The sequence below is a fragment of the Pongo pygmaeus genome, chromosome 8 (genome assembly GCF_028885625.2).
Source record: "Pongo pygmaeus isolate AG05252 chromosome 8, NHGRI_mPonPyg2-v2.0_pri, whole genome shotgun sequence".
NCBI classification, from domain to species: domain Eukaryota; kingdom Metazoa; phylum Chordata; class Mammalia; order Primates; family Hominidae; genus Pongo; species Pongo pygmaeus.
The window spans coordinates 65,254,463-65,270,928 of record NC_072381.2 but is presented as its reverse complement, the minus strand read 5'-3'; the positions used below and the strand labels follow the sequence as shown (position 1 = coordinate 65,270,928).

At 44.2% G+C, this 16,466-nt stretch overlaps 1 protein-coding gene across 15 annotated transcripts in view; it reads right to left on the bottom strand.

Annotated features, from left to right (window-relative positions):
* Nucleotides 1-16,466, bottom strand: part of KCNMA1 (potassium calcium-activated channel subfamily M alpha 1) — a 768,905-nt gene that overhangs the window by 213,778 nt on the left and 538,661 nt on the right. For all 15 annotated transcript variants that reach the window (XM_054435608.2, XM_054435610.2, XM_054435633.2 and 12 more), the window contains 3 exons: nucleotides 7,211-7,321; nucleotides 3,286-3,391; nucleotides 1,423-1,505 (listed from right to left, as the gene is read on the bottom strand). In XM_054435608.2, coding sequence (XP_054291583.1) covers nucleotides 1,423-1,505; nucleotides 3,286-3,391; nucleotides 7,211-7,321 — 300 coding nt within the window. The remainder of the gene's footprint in view (nucleotides 1-1,422; nucleotides 1,506-3,285; nucleotides 3,392-7,210; nucleotides 7,322-16,466) is intronic.

Below are 16,466 nucleotides of genomic sequence, written 5' to 3'. Positions count from 1 at the left end.
AGCCCTCTTAACTCTTCTGCAATTTATGCTACAGAAAAGACAAATTCCAAAGGGCCTCTAACTACCTGGAGCAAAATGCCTTGACTTTTTAGTCATTTCATTGTCACACAATGTGACTATTGGGTTTATGCAAGGAACAAAAACTGAACAATTGCTTTTTTCTGAATTAAGAAAAGAATAAGGTGTTGGTGTTGGGGCCAAGATTAGCAGTTGACAGGCCTAACCCATGTGCACAAAAATCACTGGGCAGTGTTTCCCAGTATGACCTCCCCTAGAAGGTGTTCTGTAAAAAAAAAAAAAAAAAAAAAAAAGGGAGGGCAGGGCAGGGCCACAGTGGCACACTCCTGTAATCCAGAGTTTTGGGATGCCCAGGTAGGGGGATCACTTGAGGTTAGGAGTTCGTTGAGATCAGCCTGGGCAACATAGCAAGACACTGTCCCTACTAAAAAAAAAATCCAAAAATTGGCCATGTGTGGTGGCACATTCCTATAGCCTCAGCTACTTGGGAGGCTGAGGTGAGAGGATCGTTTGGGCTCAGGAGTTCAAGGTTACAGTGAGCTATGATTGCATCCCTGCACTCCAGCCTGGGTGATAGTGCGAGACTCTGTCTCTACAGAAGAAAAAAAAAGAAAAAAACATGGGTTGGGGAAGGTGGGAGAGGAGCAGAGGCTTATGGTCAAATAGGTTTGGAAAGTGTTCTATAGTACGTTATCTCAGAGATGCATATTAGTATTAAAAGCACTGAAAAGGCTTTCAAGAAAGAACATTAATTTTGGGAAACTGGATGAAACAGCCTAACTGGTGACTAAACTGCCCTTTGGGTTGATAGGAATCAATATGCCGTAGACACACTTGGAAAGCCCTAATAAGGGTTTTCTCAGCCTCGACATCATTAACATTCTGGGCCAGACAATTCTCTGTTGTGGGGGCTGCCCTGTGCATTGCAGGGTGGTTCGCAGTGTCCCTGGGCTCTACCTATCAGATGCCAGCAGCACGGTCCCCTAGTTATGACAACCAAAAACATCTCCAGACATTGCAAAATGTCCCCTGGGGGCATCTGCCTTTAGTTAAGATATCTCAGGCCCATTTCCTTTAGGGAACATGGTACTTTAATTCAGGCCAGCACCCATCTCAATCTATTTCCTAGTTCTGTCTCAAGGAATCTCAAACCCAAGGCCAGCTGTAAGCCTCAGAGCTGCCACCTGCTGAGGGTGAGCTTCCTGTTGGTGACACCCTGTGTGCCACTGCCCCAACCCACACAGACAGCCTTGGCTCCCCCAGGCCTATGCAGCTGGTGAGTTGTACAGTGGCTTGTGGGGCAAAAAGGCCTCATAGAGATAGTCCTCTGCAGAAGACCCAAAAGGGCCATGAACGGCCACAGACTGCCAAGCCCAGGGCCTTCCCCAGCACCCCAAGAGTTACCTCATGATGTTCGAGGCATCCTCCGCATCCGGGTCAGCGCAGTACTTGTTGGCAAGGATCAGGCATGCATCTGCTGACTCTATCTAAGACACCAAATAGAAAAATCACAGAACACAAACATATAAATAGCCACGCTCGACTGTAGTCTCTCTCTGTTGACAGCTCTTGGGGAAGCTGGTGCTTTGCAAAGAAAAAAAAAAAAAAAAAACAAACCTGAGAGCCTGAGAGATTATAGTTTTTGTCAAAAGTGTAGGTTGCAAGTTCTTGTTATGGTATAAACATTTCATCTTGTTGCTGTTGGAGGGTACAACATGTACCTTGGTAATTATACTTTTCATTTGGCATCATTGCTTACTTGTAGGATTTCCAGATTTCTTTAAATAACAATTAATTAAGCCTTTCAGTCTCCTCCCCACCTCCTTTCTCAACCATCTGCACCATCATCCTAATTCTTCCTATCAGGAGTTGGAGGTGGGTGGGTTAAATCCCTTCTCTCCAGTTAGCAAGTTAACTGAGTACTGGGGATTCAGAAATGTACACTCTGAAGTCCTTCATCTGACCTTTTTATATCTTCATTTTCTATAGGCTGGGAAGAGATCAGAGCTCTAAATCAGATAACATCACCATATTGCTTAGTATCCAATTAGTATTCAGATATTCAAAAGACAACAAATCTATGTATGAAATAATGTGTTACAGTTGAACTCAAAATATACCTACTGACTTATCCAGACATGAGCCCACAGGGGTTTATTCCTTAGAAGGGACCATGAGTTTGATGTGCTAATGATTGCTTGCATTTAAATTAGGTCCACAAACAATAACAATTGTCCCTATGTTCTCATAAGATTTTACATAAGCAATAACTTGGGTTATGTCTGGATAATATTAAGATTAACTGGACTCTATGAGCATAAGAATTCTTATGCTGGCTCAGGTCTGCAATCTGTCCTACTTGGTATGTTGTACTTAATAGATCATTCCTGGATTTTGAGGGAGGCCATAATATCCTCCGTGGTATGTTACAAATCATCTCTGATTTCTTTAATAATGCAAAAAAAGAATTTATCCAAATCCTTTTGGATTATTCATCTTGGCCAATTATATTATTTACAGAATTATGCGGTGACCACAGTTAGCATTTAGACTTCAGTGAATTCATTATATTAATGTACACCCCCTGGCATGCCAAATATTGAACATGCTTACAAAATCTATATTACATAGGTAAAGTAGCAGATGCCATTTTGCCTTGTACCTTTCCCTTCTAAGCCTCAGGTGTGCTTTATAAGACGATTTTAAATTACCAGGTTCTGGAAAAAAAGATTCACCCATTATCAATGATATCAGATAACTGTATGTTTAGTTTTACACCCTGAGTCTTAGATGGGGAAAAAAGAAAGCACAAATCTTTTATAGCTTAGTAAAATTTTATTTTGTATTTTAGCCTAATGTTTCTTTCAGATGTGAATAATAGATGTCAGAGCTATATTGAGTCCAACTTAAGTATTCAGTATGGGAATTACTTGATTATTATGTTGTATAAAGACTACTGGGTCCATACAACTGGTCTACTTCCTTGATGAGTAGCTGATTTTGAGGAATCCAGCAAAGCAAGTTTCATGTTATGGCCAGTCCAAGTGTGGGATGGTTATAGGTAGTCTTGCATATGCCAGCAGAAGGAGGTCCTGGGACCAGTGGAAGGGTGACGTCAAGGTTGCTGGTATGTGATTGATCTCATTAGGTGTTTAGGAGATGATTCGTGGCCAACCTAGGAGGTGTGTCCCCTCAGCACAGAGTCAGGACTCCCCTCAGACCCCCACCAAGATGGAATAAAAGCAGAAGTCACCTCTTCCTCCTTACCTTGACTCTTGCAAGATCATGTGGATTGAGGACGGAACCCTGATAAAATTCCACCTGAGTAAAATGTCGTTTGAACAGAGCTTCAAGCTCCAGGTTGGGGGAGATGCTACACAGGGAGAGAAGAAATCAATATTAATTTAATGGACTCGGGGGGTTCAGCCTCCATGGGCTCCTTCCTCTCTAATTTCTACAGGGAGCCCTGGGGAGAGGCTGTGACCTACAGTCACCCTTTTGCTTGCCATAAATAAAAGACTCACACTCAAGAGAAGTAAAACCCCAGCCCAACTGAAAACCAAACCAGTACCACAGAAAAGAAAGAGCTTCATGGGCTTTAGGAAGGCCAAGACCTCAGGGCAAATGTCTTATCTTTGGTATGAATGGAATTCCTATCTTATAAATAGGGAAGCTGGGCTGAGCCACTAGTGGGATGGTTCATGTTATGCGGACTGTGCCAGAGGGTGCCCAGATCCAGCGTGATTTCTGGGTGTGTCTGGGAGAGTCTCTGGATGAGAATGGCATTTGAATCAGAGAATTCAGTAGATTGCCCTCCTTTGTGGGAGTGAGCATCATCCAGTCCTTTGAGGGTCTGAAGAGAACAATAAAGCAGAGGACAGAGGCATTTGTCCCTTTTGCTTCTTGCCTGCCGGCTTGAACTGGGCATCTCTTGTCATTCTTCTGTCCTTGGACTGGGGTTGACATTGGCTCTATGACTCTCTGGCCTTCAGACTCAAACACCACCAGCTCTCCTGGGTCTCCAGCTTGCTGGTGGCAGGCAGTGGGACTTCCCAGCCTCTGTAATCAAATGAGCCAATTCTTCCTAATAAATCTCTCTAGATATATATAGATAGATAGATAGATAGATAGATAGATAGATACAGATATAGATAGATGTATCAATACATAGATACCTATATATATCTGTATTAGATATATTGATATATATATTTCCTATTGACTCTGTTTCACTGGAGAGCCCTGACTCATACAATCAAGGATTAGCCAAAGGTTCCCCTGGGAGAGCCATCCTGCTGTTCCCTCCATCATGAACCTTATCTCTGCTTCTGTGTCTCATGGACTTCTCATCCCCCAAGGCCTGGATCAAAAAGTATCACTCTGAGGAGCCACAGACAGACTTAATTTACTCTCATTATTGTTCTTGATTCACACACGTGTATGCGACTCACCACACTTCTTGGTGCTGATTTGTACTGACATCTTTCTCTTTGGAGGACAAGGATTAAACAAGTGACCTATTTATTCATTTGTTAATTCTGCAGAGATGAAAAAGACTGTCGATAAGGTACCGTGCTAGGCACTGGGAGATGATATTTAGTTAGAACCTTCTATACTCCAGGTACTGTGATAAGTCAACACTTGCCTAACATTTGTGAAGTCCATAATGATAATAATAATAATAGTTCATGTTTTCTAAGATTTACTATATGGCAGGTAACATTTTAAATAAATAATAGTAAAATAGTATTATAAATAAATAAGTAAAATAAATAATATTTATTTATTTTATTTTATTTTACTTAGAGTTTATCTCTGTCACACAGACTGGAGTGTAGTGGCAGGATCTCTGCTCACTGCAACTTCCCAGGTTCAAGTGATTTTTGTGCCTCAGCCTTCAGAGTAGCTGGGATTATAGGCATGTGCCACCATTCCCGGCTAATTTTTGTATTTTCAGTAGAGACAGGGTTTTGCCACGTTGGCCAGGCTGGTCTTGAACTCCTGGCCTCAAGTGATCCACCCACCTCACCCTCCCAAAATGCTGGGATTACAGGCGTGAGCCACCACGCCTGGCCTTGATGAATATTAATTCATTTAAATCTCAAAACAACCCTATAGGAAGGTATGTTATTAACCCAGAGCTTCAAGAGGTTAATTAATTAACTGGGCCATCTACTATAAGTATGACATTGATGGACATTAGGGATACAAAGGTGAATCCTAGCAATGGAAGCACTAGCAGCCTTTTTTTTTTTTTTTGGAGACAGGGACTGGAGTGCAGTGGTGCAATCTTGACTCACTGCAACCTCTGCCTCTCAGGCTCAAGCCATCCTCCCACCACAACCTGCAGAGTAGCGAGGGCTACAGGCACACGCCACTATGCCTGGCTAGTCTTTCTATTTTTGTACAGATGGGGTCTCACTGTGTTGCCCAAGCTGTTCTCGAACTCCTGAGCTCAAGTGATCTGCCCACCTTGGCCTCCCAAAGTGCTGGGATTACAAGCATGAGCAACCACACCTTACCAGCTTGTTTATTCAAACTAAAGCAGTGGATGAGAGAAAATTGGCTGCCTATGTGAATCTGACCAGTCTTTCAGACCAATGACAAGTCATACCTTATTCGGAAGCCTGCCTGGGTAATATCATAAACGATGCTCCTTGAAAGAGATGTCCCCAGTCACTTCTGCCACCTGATCAAAATGACTTCAGCATCCCTTGGATAACACAGGGTTGATGTTGTCTCTAATGGTTGTATGTGTGTTCATCTTGAAATGCCCAACTCATGTGGGGGCACAGCCTACACACTATACCTCTAGTGAACTTTCCAAAACACTCAGCGGAGGATGAGCCACACAGCAGGTAATCAGTGGCTAAGCACTGAATGGAACCTGTGGGTACCTGCTCCTGTGCTAACATAGCCTGGCCTGCTTTTTCAAAGTTTGGAGAAATCAGTGCAGAAAAGAGAAATGCTAGTGCCCCAACATGGTGACAAGTCAGAAATCTAGCATTCTGTGAGCAAATGCCAGAAGAAGGCGATCCACCAAACAGGGAGTTTGTAGGGAAGCCGACCTCAGTGGAACCTCAGAGTAGGACCGAGTGCTGGGTAGTCAACAGCACGTCAAGCCAGCACAAACATGTTAGCTTTGTCCTGGACTTGGCAATGTGGTGCCAGGACTGGCCCCATGACAGCCCCATCTCCATAAAAGAAGATGACCATGGTACCACACATGTCACCATAATGGAGCCCCCTAATTTTCTCCATTCCTGGGGCAGACTACCTTTTACCTAAAAAGAGGATTAGGCAAAGTTGAAAACCTCAGCATCGGGTAGAAGGGAGATACCTTGCTTTCCTCCCCTGTAAAACACACAAGATAAGACCTACCTCCTAAGTGGATTATACAACCAAATATATGTTATTTTTCAGGCTGATAGCTAACACTTATTGAGACTTACTGCATGCCTGACTCTGCTCTGCACACTTCATATGGATTAATTCATTTCATTCTCATCACAGCCCAACTAGGTAGGAACTACTATTATCTCCATGATTTATGGATGAGGAAGCTGAGGCACAGGGAGGTTAAGTAACTTGCTCAGCCAATAGTTGGTTGAGTCAGGATTCAGATCAGGGAATCTAAGTCCAGCATATGTATTTTTACTCTCTCTGTGGAGTAAATGGGAGCCTGTATGCAGAGTGATGGGCTAGGGTCCCACGTTGGGGGTTCCTAGGAGTGGCAGTTGTTATTACTATTACCTTCTGTCCTGCTTCCTCTTAAGTTGGTGTCTTACTTGGTCACCAACTCACTCCTGCATTCCTAACGTATCCACACTATACAGCTAATCATCCCACAGCAGATATTGTGGACACGCCAGATTGCTAAGGGGACAATGATGATGACTTGGACCCACAATGAGCTCCACTATTATTTCTTCCAGAGATAAACTCAGATGTGGTCCCAGAATCGCCTCCACAGAGGCAGACTCTGCTCTCATCATTGAACCAGTGTGTTGCTTCCCTTTCCATTGGTTCTGCAATATCTTCTCCAATGAGGCCAACAGGGATCATGGCTTATCCAACTCTGGCCCCATCCCCAGTGCCGTTCCCCAAGACCTCCACTCTCATAGACATTCAGGGAGTCCCTCGCAGGCTGTGTGGTTGGGCAGAGGGTCTAACAGCAGTAAGAGGCTCTTACTTGTGAAGAAAAACGATCTCCACATTGACGTCATCCCGGTCCTTGTGCAGAAAGTCCTTCAGGAAGTTGGAAACACTCTCCAGAGTGATGTGTCCACAGACCACAATGTGCCTGAACAGGAGAGGCCAGTTAGATCAGGACAGGCACCACGACAGGACCCCGCATCCCACCCCCTGGCAAGACAACAGAAGCGAGGCAGCTGCAGGGGAAGCATTCATCTCTTCCCTCCATCTCCATAAAAGCCCAGCTCCCATCCCCGGAGGGCAGTGAGGCAAAGCAGCGGTGCTAGCAGGTGCTCAGAGACTCCTAGACAGAAAAGGCATATGGCTTCTCACCTGATGCTGCACAAAATCCTATTAAAAGCCCAACCATTTGGCCAAGTGGTTTTATGCATTTAACAATAAGTGACATTATGCTTGTGCTTAAATGCAGCATTATCAAGTCCCTTGCAGATTCATATCTCTCCCTTTCTGCCCACAAAGCGTCCTCCGGGGAGATTTACTGTATGAGTCTTGGTTTATGACATAGAGCTTATCAGGTAATGAGATAACAAATCTTGCTGAAACGATGATTTTGTGTGTAAGAAAGCAGACTTTTATCAGGGTGGCTAAAGTGCGGCCTGACACGTTATAGGCTCTGCTGGCCATAAGCAGTAAAAAGGAAATTTTTGCATTTTTCCACTATAACTCCTCCGACTATGGGGGCATGTAACACTTTACAGTAAGTTAGCATTACTCAGGACTAAATGGGGCTGGGATGCCTATGGAATGGCAGATCATGCCAGCTGGCTGTGCGTCCCCAGAGGGCTGCTTCCTTAGGGTGCCTGGGATTTCCAGGAAAACTAAAGGAATTTACCTCAATCTGGGGAGATGCCGGGAAGGGATGAGGCTGGAATTGCTCGCCTTGTTTGAGGGTGGTTTGGACTTCTGTTTCCGGAAGTAGTGGCTCACCCGGAAGAGATGAGCCCCTCTTCCACAACTGTTGAGACTGACAGTCCCTCCAACCGCTCTGGGCTCCTGGCCAATCTGACTTTGGCACCAGGCAATGTCGTGGCCACTTATATGTGCCACATAATGCCCAGTCAGGAGTAAGCATTTGATGCAAGAGTCAGCCACAAGACAAAAAAGCCAGGGACTGACTGTGGAGATAAAACCACTGGCTTCTAGTGAAGAGACTGTATGTAGCAAGAGGCTCGACTCCCGTCCCCGTGCCCCCCAGGCTGATAGTGACAGCATCTGAATCTCTAGCTGAGCTCTGAGACTTGGGCAGGTGGTGAACATGCAGCATGGTAATTTCCTGGGTAAAATTTAGAATGGCCATGTCCCTTGCACTTCATAATTGCTCTGTGCACATTCCACTAAGGCAGAAAGCTCATTGGCTGGAGGTGGCTCATAATAGGAGGCAGTGATGATGGCTTATGCAATGTTCCATTAGATGCCATTATAAGAGTCTGCCCTTTCGTTGTAATTTGGTGCTTGACTAAGTATGTGAGAATAATGCAGTAAACTCATTGGTGAAAGGATAATGATGCAGAACAAAGAGTAAATCAATAATACGCACGATGCAGTTAATAATATCACCATTATAGACTGTTATTGTTACGGTGGTGCGCTTAGCAATCAGGCACGCAGCGGCCACCAAGGTGAGGGAAGAGTGTCAATGAGCTACTTCAGAAGAGACATCTTAACATGATCACTTTGCTCTCCTGCTAGGTTGATGAAGGTCCCTTAGCCACCCTCCCAAATTTTATGCCCAAAGCCCATATGACTAACCCCCTCATTAGTATATGGCGAGTAGTATGAGGCTAAGATAGTGTGACACACAGTATATCAGAATACACAATATAGATAGAACATTTGGATGATATGCATTTTATCATATATTTCAAAATGTTTCTTGTGGCACATGTACATTTACATGGACAAAATACTTCAAATAAAGTTGCATGTTCTGAATAAGATTTCAGACTTTGAATTTGCCAAATATGTTTGGAGTGAATGAGAAACAGAATTCCCCTACTGACCTAACTTCCTTGCAACTGACAATAGGGCTACTTTGCCATTCTAACATCCTCTGCACATAGACTTCCAAGATGAGGAGCAAAGCCAAATCCAATGCGTGGATATCTCCACAGGACAGATATGTGGTTGAGGCTGTTCTCATCACTTAGATGTGAAAGTAAGCCAGATGTGATTCCCTGCTCTGCGACCAAGGGTGTCGGCAAGGTATTTATTCCCATTCAATGCAGCAGGAAGCTGAGAGGTTAATACCACCTAGCCAGCCTCCTGTGCCAGGCATTGTAAAGTTCGAAGTTCTATACCAGCATAAGCCTGGTTATTACTCAAAGCTAGGCTCAAATCAATGATAGGTCTAGGGAAATGCCTGAACATTCGTTCTTCCTACCCAGGATGCAAAGAACTGAATGAACATCAGCCAGCATCCCCTCCTCCTCTCTGAAATCATTCATGCCTAGGAAAGATGTGTGAGAAGTGCAAGGGGAAAAGATGAGTTCCCCCCTCTCACCCTTGAATCAAAAGCTCAGCTGGCTGATTTATTCAGCCTTAGAAAAAGTCAGGGTTCTCTTCCTTGAAAAAGTGCTGGGTACATATAAAATATATTCCAATGCAATCAATATTATCCCTTAAGCCTTTAATTAACTTTCACTTCTCTTAAGAAGTAGACAAATGCTGGCAAGAGTGAGGAGAAAAAAAGGATTGACTTTTTTCATTTGGTGCTAGCTATCCAATACCATTCTAGACAATTGAAAATATATATCTTTTAGCCACAGCATGATTTCTGGGGTGGAGAGCTGTCTTTATCAAAAAAGGAAGAAAAAAAATCTTCCTTCAACGTAATTGGTATTTTTGCTCAGAAAAAAAGTGAGATTGATTGAAAGCAGATTGCCTTTTTGCCCAAGGAGAGTTATTAGGTACATTATCATGGCAACCTTGGAGAACCCATATTGTTCCAATCTGTCCCATATCTGATTTGAAGATTTATGGCCTCCCCCTTTTGTGCCAATAATCATTTCCCTCCATTTTGTTTTCCATACAGTGAAAGTTATCAAGGAGCCCACATATTGAAAATGTTTGAATGCAGTTAGAATTGATGGATGGGGAGAAGCTGCCTCTAACTCAGCAATCGGTATTAGGAGATCTGCTTCCGCCAGCCTGTGTCTGAGGAGGGCCCTGCAAGAGCATGAGGGATGGATGGTGAATGGGGAACATTTATTCACCAGAAATATTTTCAAGACTTTTGAAGATTCTAGGGCCGTAGTTTGGGGAAGGATATTATTGCAGGAAGAAGAGAACTAGAATTTATTGCATCCTCAATTATTAGAGAAATCATCACAAATATGCTAAGATAGAGAGCAAGGTGTGACCTCATTGGAGGCAGAGTAATGGTTGTTCACAGGGCATGATTTGAAGAATGCCAAAAAAGATCCCCATCCAAAGTTATCTCTGTTGGGTTCCATGACACCTACATATCTACCATGTGAGATTCATACACTGATAGCCCTGTGTTAACTCAGCTCAGACACTAAATAACTAGTCTTCGACAATGTACCAATTTTGCATTTTATAATTAAAAAACCAGAGCCTTTGAGGGGCCAGAGCTAGCGCCTGATTCATGAAGTTATCTTGATATCGCAGGAGATGACACATGGAAGGGCCAAGTAATCTGGCCCATGGTAAGCACTATAAAATGGTAAGTGCCATACGATATCTGTAAATTAGGATGTAACCAATATAAAGTATTCTGTGGCCTATACAATCCCACCTAATCCTTCAACAACCCCGTGTTCTCACTACCTGAGTCTTTTCAGGTAACCTCTCTGAAACTCTTTCCTTAAGTCATATGCCTGGCATCCCACAGCAAGTAAAAGTGACTTGCCCAGGATGCAATCTGGGTCTCCCACTTCAGTTCCCACTAAGATGAAGGTGGTGGTGGAAAGGAAAGAGGCTTGTATATCTCAGATTCTGCTCCTTCAGGGCAAGCAGAAATGGACCCACAGAGGTCCTCCTGGATACGTGGTGGAGGGGGTGTTGGAGGGGTCCTCCACTGGCCAAGGGAGATGTTTAGTCTGGGGACTGGAGTGGATAAACCATCACAGTTTTGCAAGATCACTAGAGTCTGGCTGGATAGGCAGTATCATGATAGTCTTAGCAAAGTCTGATTACAGGCAGAAATCATAAGTTCCACTGGTCAGGAACTCTAAGCCAAACTTAACTGAAGCCACATGATTGGGGCAAGCCAAGGGGCTGCAAAGTGATGCAAATGTCCATTTTATTTTATATTATATTTTATTTATTTTTTAGAGACAGGGTATTGCTCTGTTGCCCAGGCTGGAGTACAGTGGCTCAATCAGAGGTAATTGCAGCCTTGAACTCCCAGGCTCAAGCGATCCTCCTGTCTTAACTTCCTGGGTAGCTGGGACTATAGGCATGCCACCACAGCTGGCTAATTTTCTTTTGGTTTTTGTAGAGATAGGTTCTTGCTATGTTGCCCAGGCTGGTCATGAACTCCCAACTTCAAGTGATCTGCTCACCTCGGCCCCCAAAGTGCTGAGATTACAGGCATGAGCCACCGTGCCCTACCACAAATGTCTATTTTAGACATGTCATGTACAGCTCAGGACTTCCTCACCAGCCCGGAATCTAGAAGATAACAAGAATCTTAATGATCCATTTACAATGGGGAATATGTAGGAAAGTTCAGCTATGAGAGTAGCTAAATCTCTCCCCATCTGTGGATGTGCATCTGAACTTTTTTAGACCACCAGCAATTGTCCTGACCAATTTCTATAGGGCCTGACCACTCAATTTGTGAAGATGACCAATAATCCTCAATCAATAACCATTTCTGATCTGATGAACTTTTTGGTTTTAAACACTAGGTCTGGATCTGTAAACAAATATTTCTTGGGCAAAGGTAACATAAAATAAACATAAGCTGACAGGTCATGGCTTAGAATAAAAGATCCACCTCAGACACACAAGGAAGCATCTTCAATGCCAAAATAGTATCCAACGGCACTTTCTGGAGAGGAATTACTCACCCAGTGTGAGCAAGTAGTGCCTGGTGCTGGGTCAGGGCTCCGTAAATATGGGCTGCTTTAACTGAAAAGGGCAGTGCTGGTGGGTCATGGCATTGGAGGAGTAAGAATTACTTCATGAGAAGAATGTTTGATGATTATGAACACTATTGAGGGTCACCATAAATTTGCCAGTTACTTATTTCATGTGCATATCTTCACTAAATATACGTGGGTGTGCTTCTCCTGCTGTTTAACTATCACCGCCTCCAGAATGAAATCCCACACATTCTCCTCAATCCTTCTACTCTCTTCTCGGTGATGGGCCAGGAAAGCCCGCATGCCCAGGTTGAGCCAGAACTTCAGTTTCAGAGCTCAATTCCACAGGTATACAGGACAACCTAGGGGAAGTGACTTAAGGCAGAAGGCAGAAGAGGACAGGAGGGCAGTGACTGAGGCATCCAGAGAGCCACTGAAGATGACTTTTAGGTCTATGACAAGGAAAATCTACATACTTTTCACAAGCCTCAGATACTGGTTCTTAGAGCCAGTAGCCTTTGAAAAGGGAAACTGTGACCATAGAATAGTCACCAGTGGGCCCCCTCCCACATTCTTAGGTTTATCTCCGCATCCGAATGAATAGCCCTTGGCAATTGTTTAATCTAGCACCTTTCTTCTCTTGGATGTGGAAACAGGTTGCAATATGAGTGCCAGATCCGGAGCACAACACCTCCCTCAGTTTCATGCCTTCTGATGAAAGAAAGCAGCTGGTGCCAGGGAGGATACCCTAAGCTGGGAATTGGGAGACTGGGGGGTGAGTTCTCAGTGACCTGGGGCCAGTCACTAAAATGAAGAGGCCCAGGCTGACTGGGCTGCACCCACCAGACACTGATGAATCCTCACACAGGGCTCCAGTTCTCTGTCCGACCTTAGTTCACACCACCATCATACCTTATCTAGACATCTGCAGTCGCTTCCTAGTTGATTTCCCTATTTACTCTCCCCACTGCCCCCAACCATTCCCACACTCCCTCAAAAAAGCCAAAGAGAAGGGACGGCAGCAAATCCTACTGCGATCAGGTTCTGCGAGGGCGGGGAGGCCTTAGATCTTTCTTTAGTGGAGCCTCGCTCTAGGAAGACAATGTAAAATGCACAGCTCGGGGCTGTTTATTTTTAAAGATACTATATCCATTTTTACTGGAACGAGTATAAAGAACTTAAAAAACCCAGAGCTATCTTGTCACAATAAATCAGACAGAGTAAATTGAAAATCCTATACAGCTTTCCCTGAATACATTGTGTTCACTTTGTCAAAGAGGTAGATGAAATGTGGCACATATTGATCTAGATGTCTCTGTAAAACTATAATATTTATATCAAATACATATGCTAGACTCTCTCTGTCTTTCTGCTGAGCCTTCTAATCGTGCTTTCCTCATCCTGCTCCTCCCAAAATGCATCTCACCATTGGTAGCCCCTGACATGATGGGAATGAATTTTAAGAAGTACTTCTCAAGGGAACCAGCAGCACTGTATCATACAGGAAGCAGGGTGTGGGGGGTTAGAGACCCAACGACCCAAACCACACACTGGTCAGCACCAAAGCTTCACGTTTGCCCCGCTAGGTTGACCTTGAACCCTTGGTGTCTGCATCACCACCTCTCCAAGACACTCCTGCAAGCTGGTCTTTCCTTTCCTTCTCACCTGGTAGTGCTTTTCTTGGTTACTTAGTCTTAATGCAGGTTTCCCTGATTTGGGGCATGTCCTTCAGGGTTACTGTTTCCCAGCGCTTCCCTTGAGGCTCAATCCCCCCTCTGCCAAAAAGTAAGACTAATCCAACTCCCACCTTCCCACTTCCTCCTTTACTCAATGTCTCAAAGGGACTGACTTCAGTAAAGATAGGGGAGACATCATGGGCAAATAAAGCCTAACTCCAGGCTGTGCTGCCTCATCCCTCCACCCTACCCCAGGACCCAGCTTGGAACCCCCGAAACTTGCTGGGCTTTCAGGAACTATTTGTTAACCGATGGATTGGTTGACAAAGTATGCATCTTGGAGACTCTATCCCATGGTAAGTGTGGAAGAAAACTAACAGGTAGTTCACTGCAAGCCTTTTAGACCATAGGCTTATTCCACCACCCTGAATCTACTAGCATATTTCAAGTTTGTAAGGGATCTGTACACATAAAGAAAAATAAAAACAAAGCAAATGAGAGTGTGTATCAGTCCCACAACTCCAAACCCTGACTATCACAATTTCCTGTTAAAATAATTTTTTTTAAAAAAAGGAGGTTCAGCAATAAGATAATTTCCCATCCATGGACACATCTAGTACTTTGCTAATCACAAAGGAAGGCAATGAATGCATTCTCCCTCCTAGTGAGGAAGTGAATAAAGTAATCTTCTCCAGCTGTCAATGGAGCTGTTCTGGATGTGGCAGGCTGTGCTGCTGCTTCCCTAAATGGGGCAGAATCTGAGCAAATAGATCCCAACAGTGCAGCAAAGGCACCTCTAAAGCAGAGCCCCAAGGTCAGAGGACAGACAACTGGCAGCCCCAGTGGGGAATACTGGGATGTCCTACCTGGGCCAGAACTTTGCATCTTATCGCATGCAGACAGTCAGAACCTCAGCTACCCTAGAGGGATCTGTGTCTACACCTCCACCATCCCAAATCACAGTTAGACCTCCATAATTAGACCGTGGTGAGAAATGATCACACATATTTTGTAGCTTGTAGTCTACATGGAACCTCAGTCCAAGTCTTTAAATTCTGAGAAACTCAGTGTGGGGGACATTGGTAGATTTTGCCTGTCCTGCATACACCCTCCCTTCTGTGGGCAGCACCTCATTTTAATTTGGGGAATTGCTCCTCCCCAAATTAAATACAGTCTCCCAATTACATACAGTCTTGGGACCTTTAGTCAAGATTTCCTGCCCAAGTGAGGCCAATTAGTACTTTTAAATCTTGGATGGGCTGACACTAATCACAGTGGGAGTTGATTCAACCTGATGACAAAACCCTGTAATGACTACTCCCAAGTTTCTGCTTCCTCAATGTCAGAGCTGTGTCTCTGGTTCTTTTCTGTCCTTTCTGGTATCTTGCTCTTCAGTTTTTCATTGGAATCTCTAAGGTACCCTAACCTTTAAAAAAAAAAAAAAAAAAAAAAAAAAAACCTTTTCTTCTTAAGTCAGCAAAAAAATAAGTTTCTGTTGCCTGCAACCAGAGAATCCTAACTGGTAGACTTGTTTACCTTCACTTTGGTTTCTCACCTAATTCTCACTGTTACCACTAAGTATGCAAGTATTACCACCATTTAGGTTTCTTTCTCTCCTTTCCTTTCTTTCCTTCCTTCCTCCCTGGAAGGGGAATTCTGCAGCTTTCTTCAGCAAGCAATTCCACAGTTGCTGAACCCTCACAAACTGCACTGATTCCGCCTATGCCTCCCTCCCCAACACCCTCACCCCTCTGCATCTTATTCATCCCATTACTTTGGGCTTGGTGGCCTTTGGCCATTTTAAAATAAGCAAGTCTTCCCTTGACCTGACTCTCCCAATGCTAGATGGTTCTCTGCTCTTACAGAGAAATCAGGGAGCTAAATGGCACTTTCCTTTTTTCAGATCAAAGCAGATTTGCCCAGTTTCATTTTTAATGCTGCTTCTGTACAAGCAGAGACTGAGAGAAGACTAAGGCAGGCAAAGGTCAGCCTCACTCTTCAGGGATGAAGGTGGAATAGAGGGAGAATGAGTCCAAGCAAAGAAATGGCTCTGAATTTTGCCCAGAAGAGGGTTTTGATTTACAAAGCGAGCCCCACCTCCCTCCCTAACACCCCTGGTGAATCATGTATCATGGTCCTTAAGCACATACTATTGGGACTGACCCTCTCATAATGACAACCAACTTGACATATCTTTGCCTTGTTCTCCAGCCACACCCAAGGGTGCTGCCACAGCTAACATAAGCTGCTAGCCATTCACTCTGTAGACCCAACATTCTTGCATAGGCCCCAGCAGACCTCCAGCATCTGTTAGTCACACAGGGACTGGAAGAAGCTACAAGTTAGAAAGCTGGCAGATCACCTGAGGTCAGGAGTTCAAGACCAGCCTGACCAACATAGAGAAACCCCGTCTCTCCTAAAAATACAAAATTAGCTGGGCATGGTGGCATACGCCTGTAATCCCAGCTACTCAAGGGGCTGAGGCAGGAGAATCGCTTGAATCTGG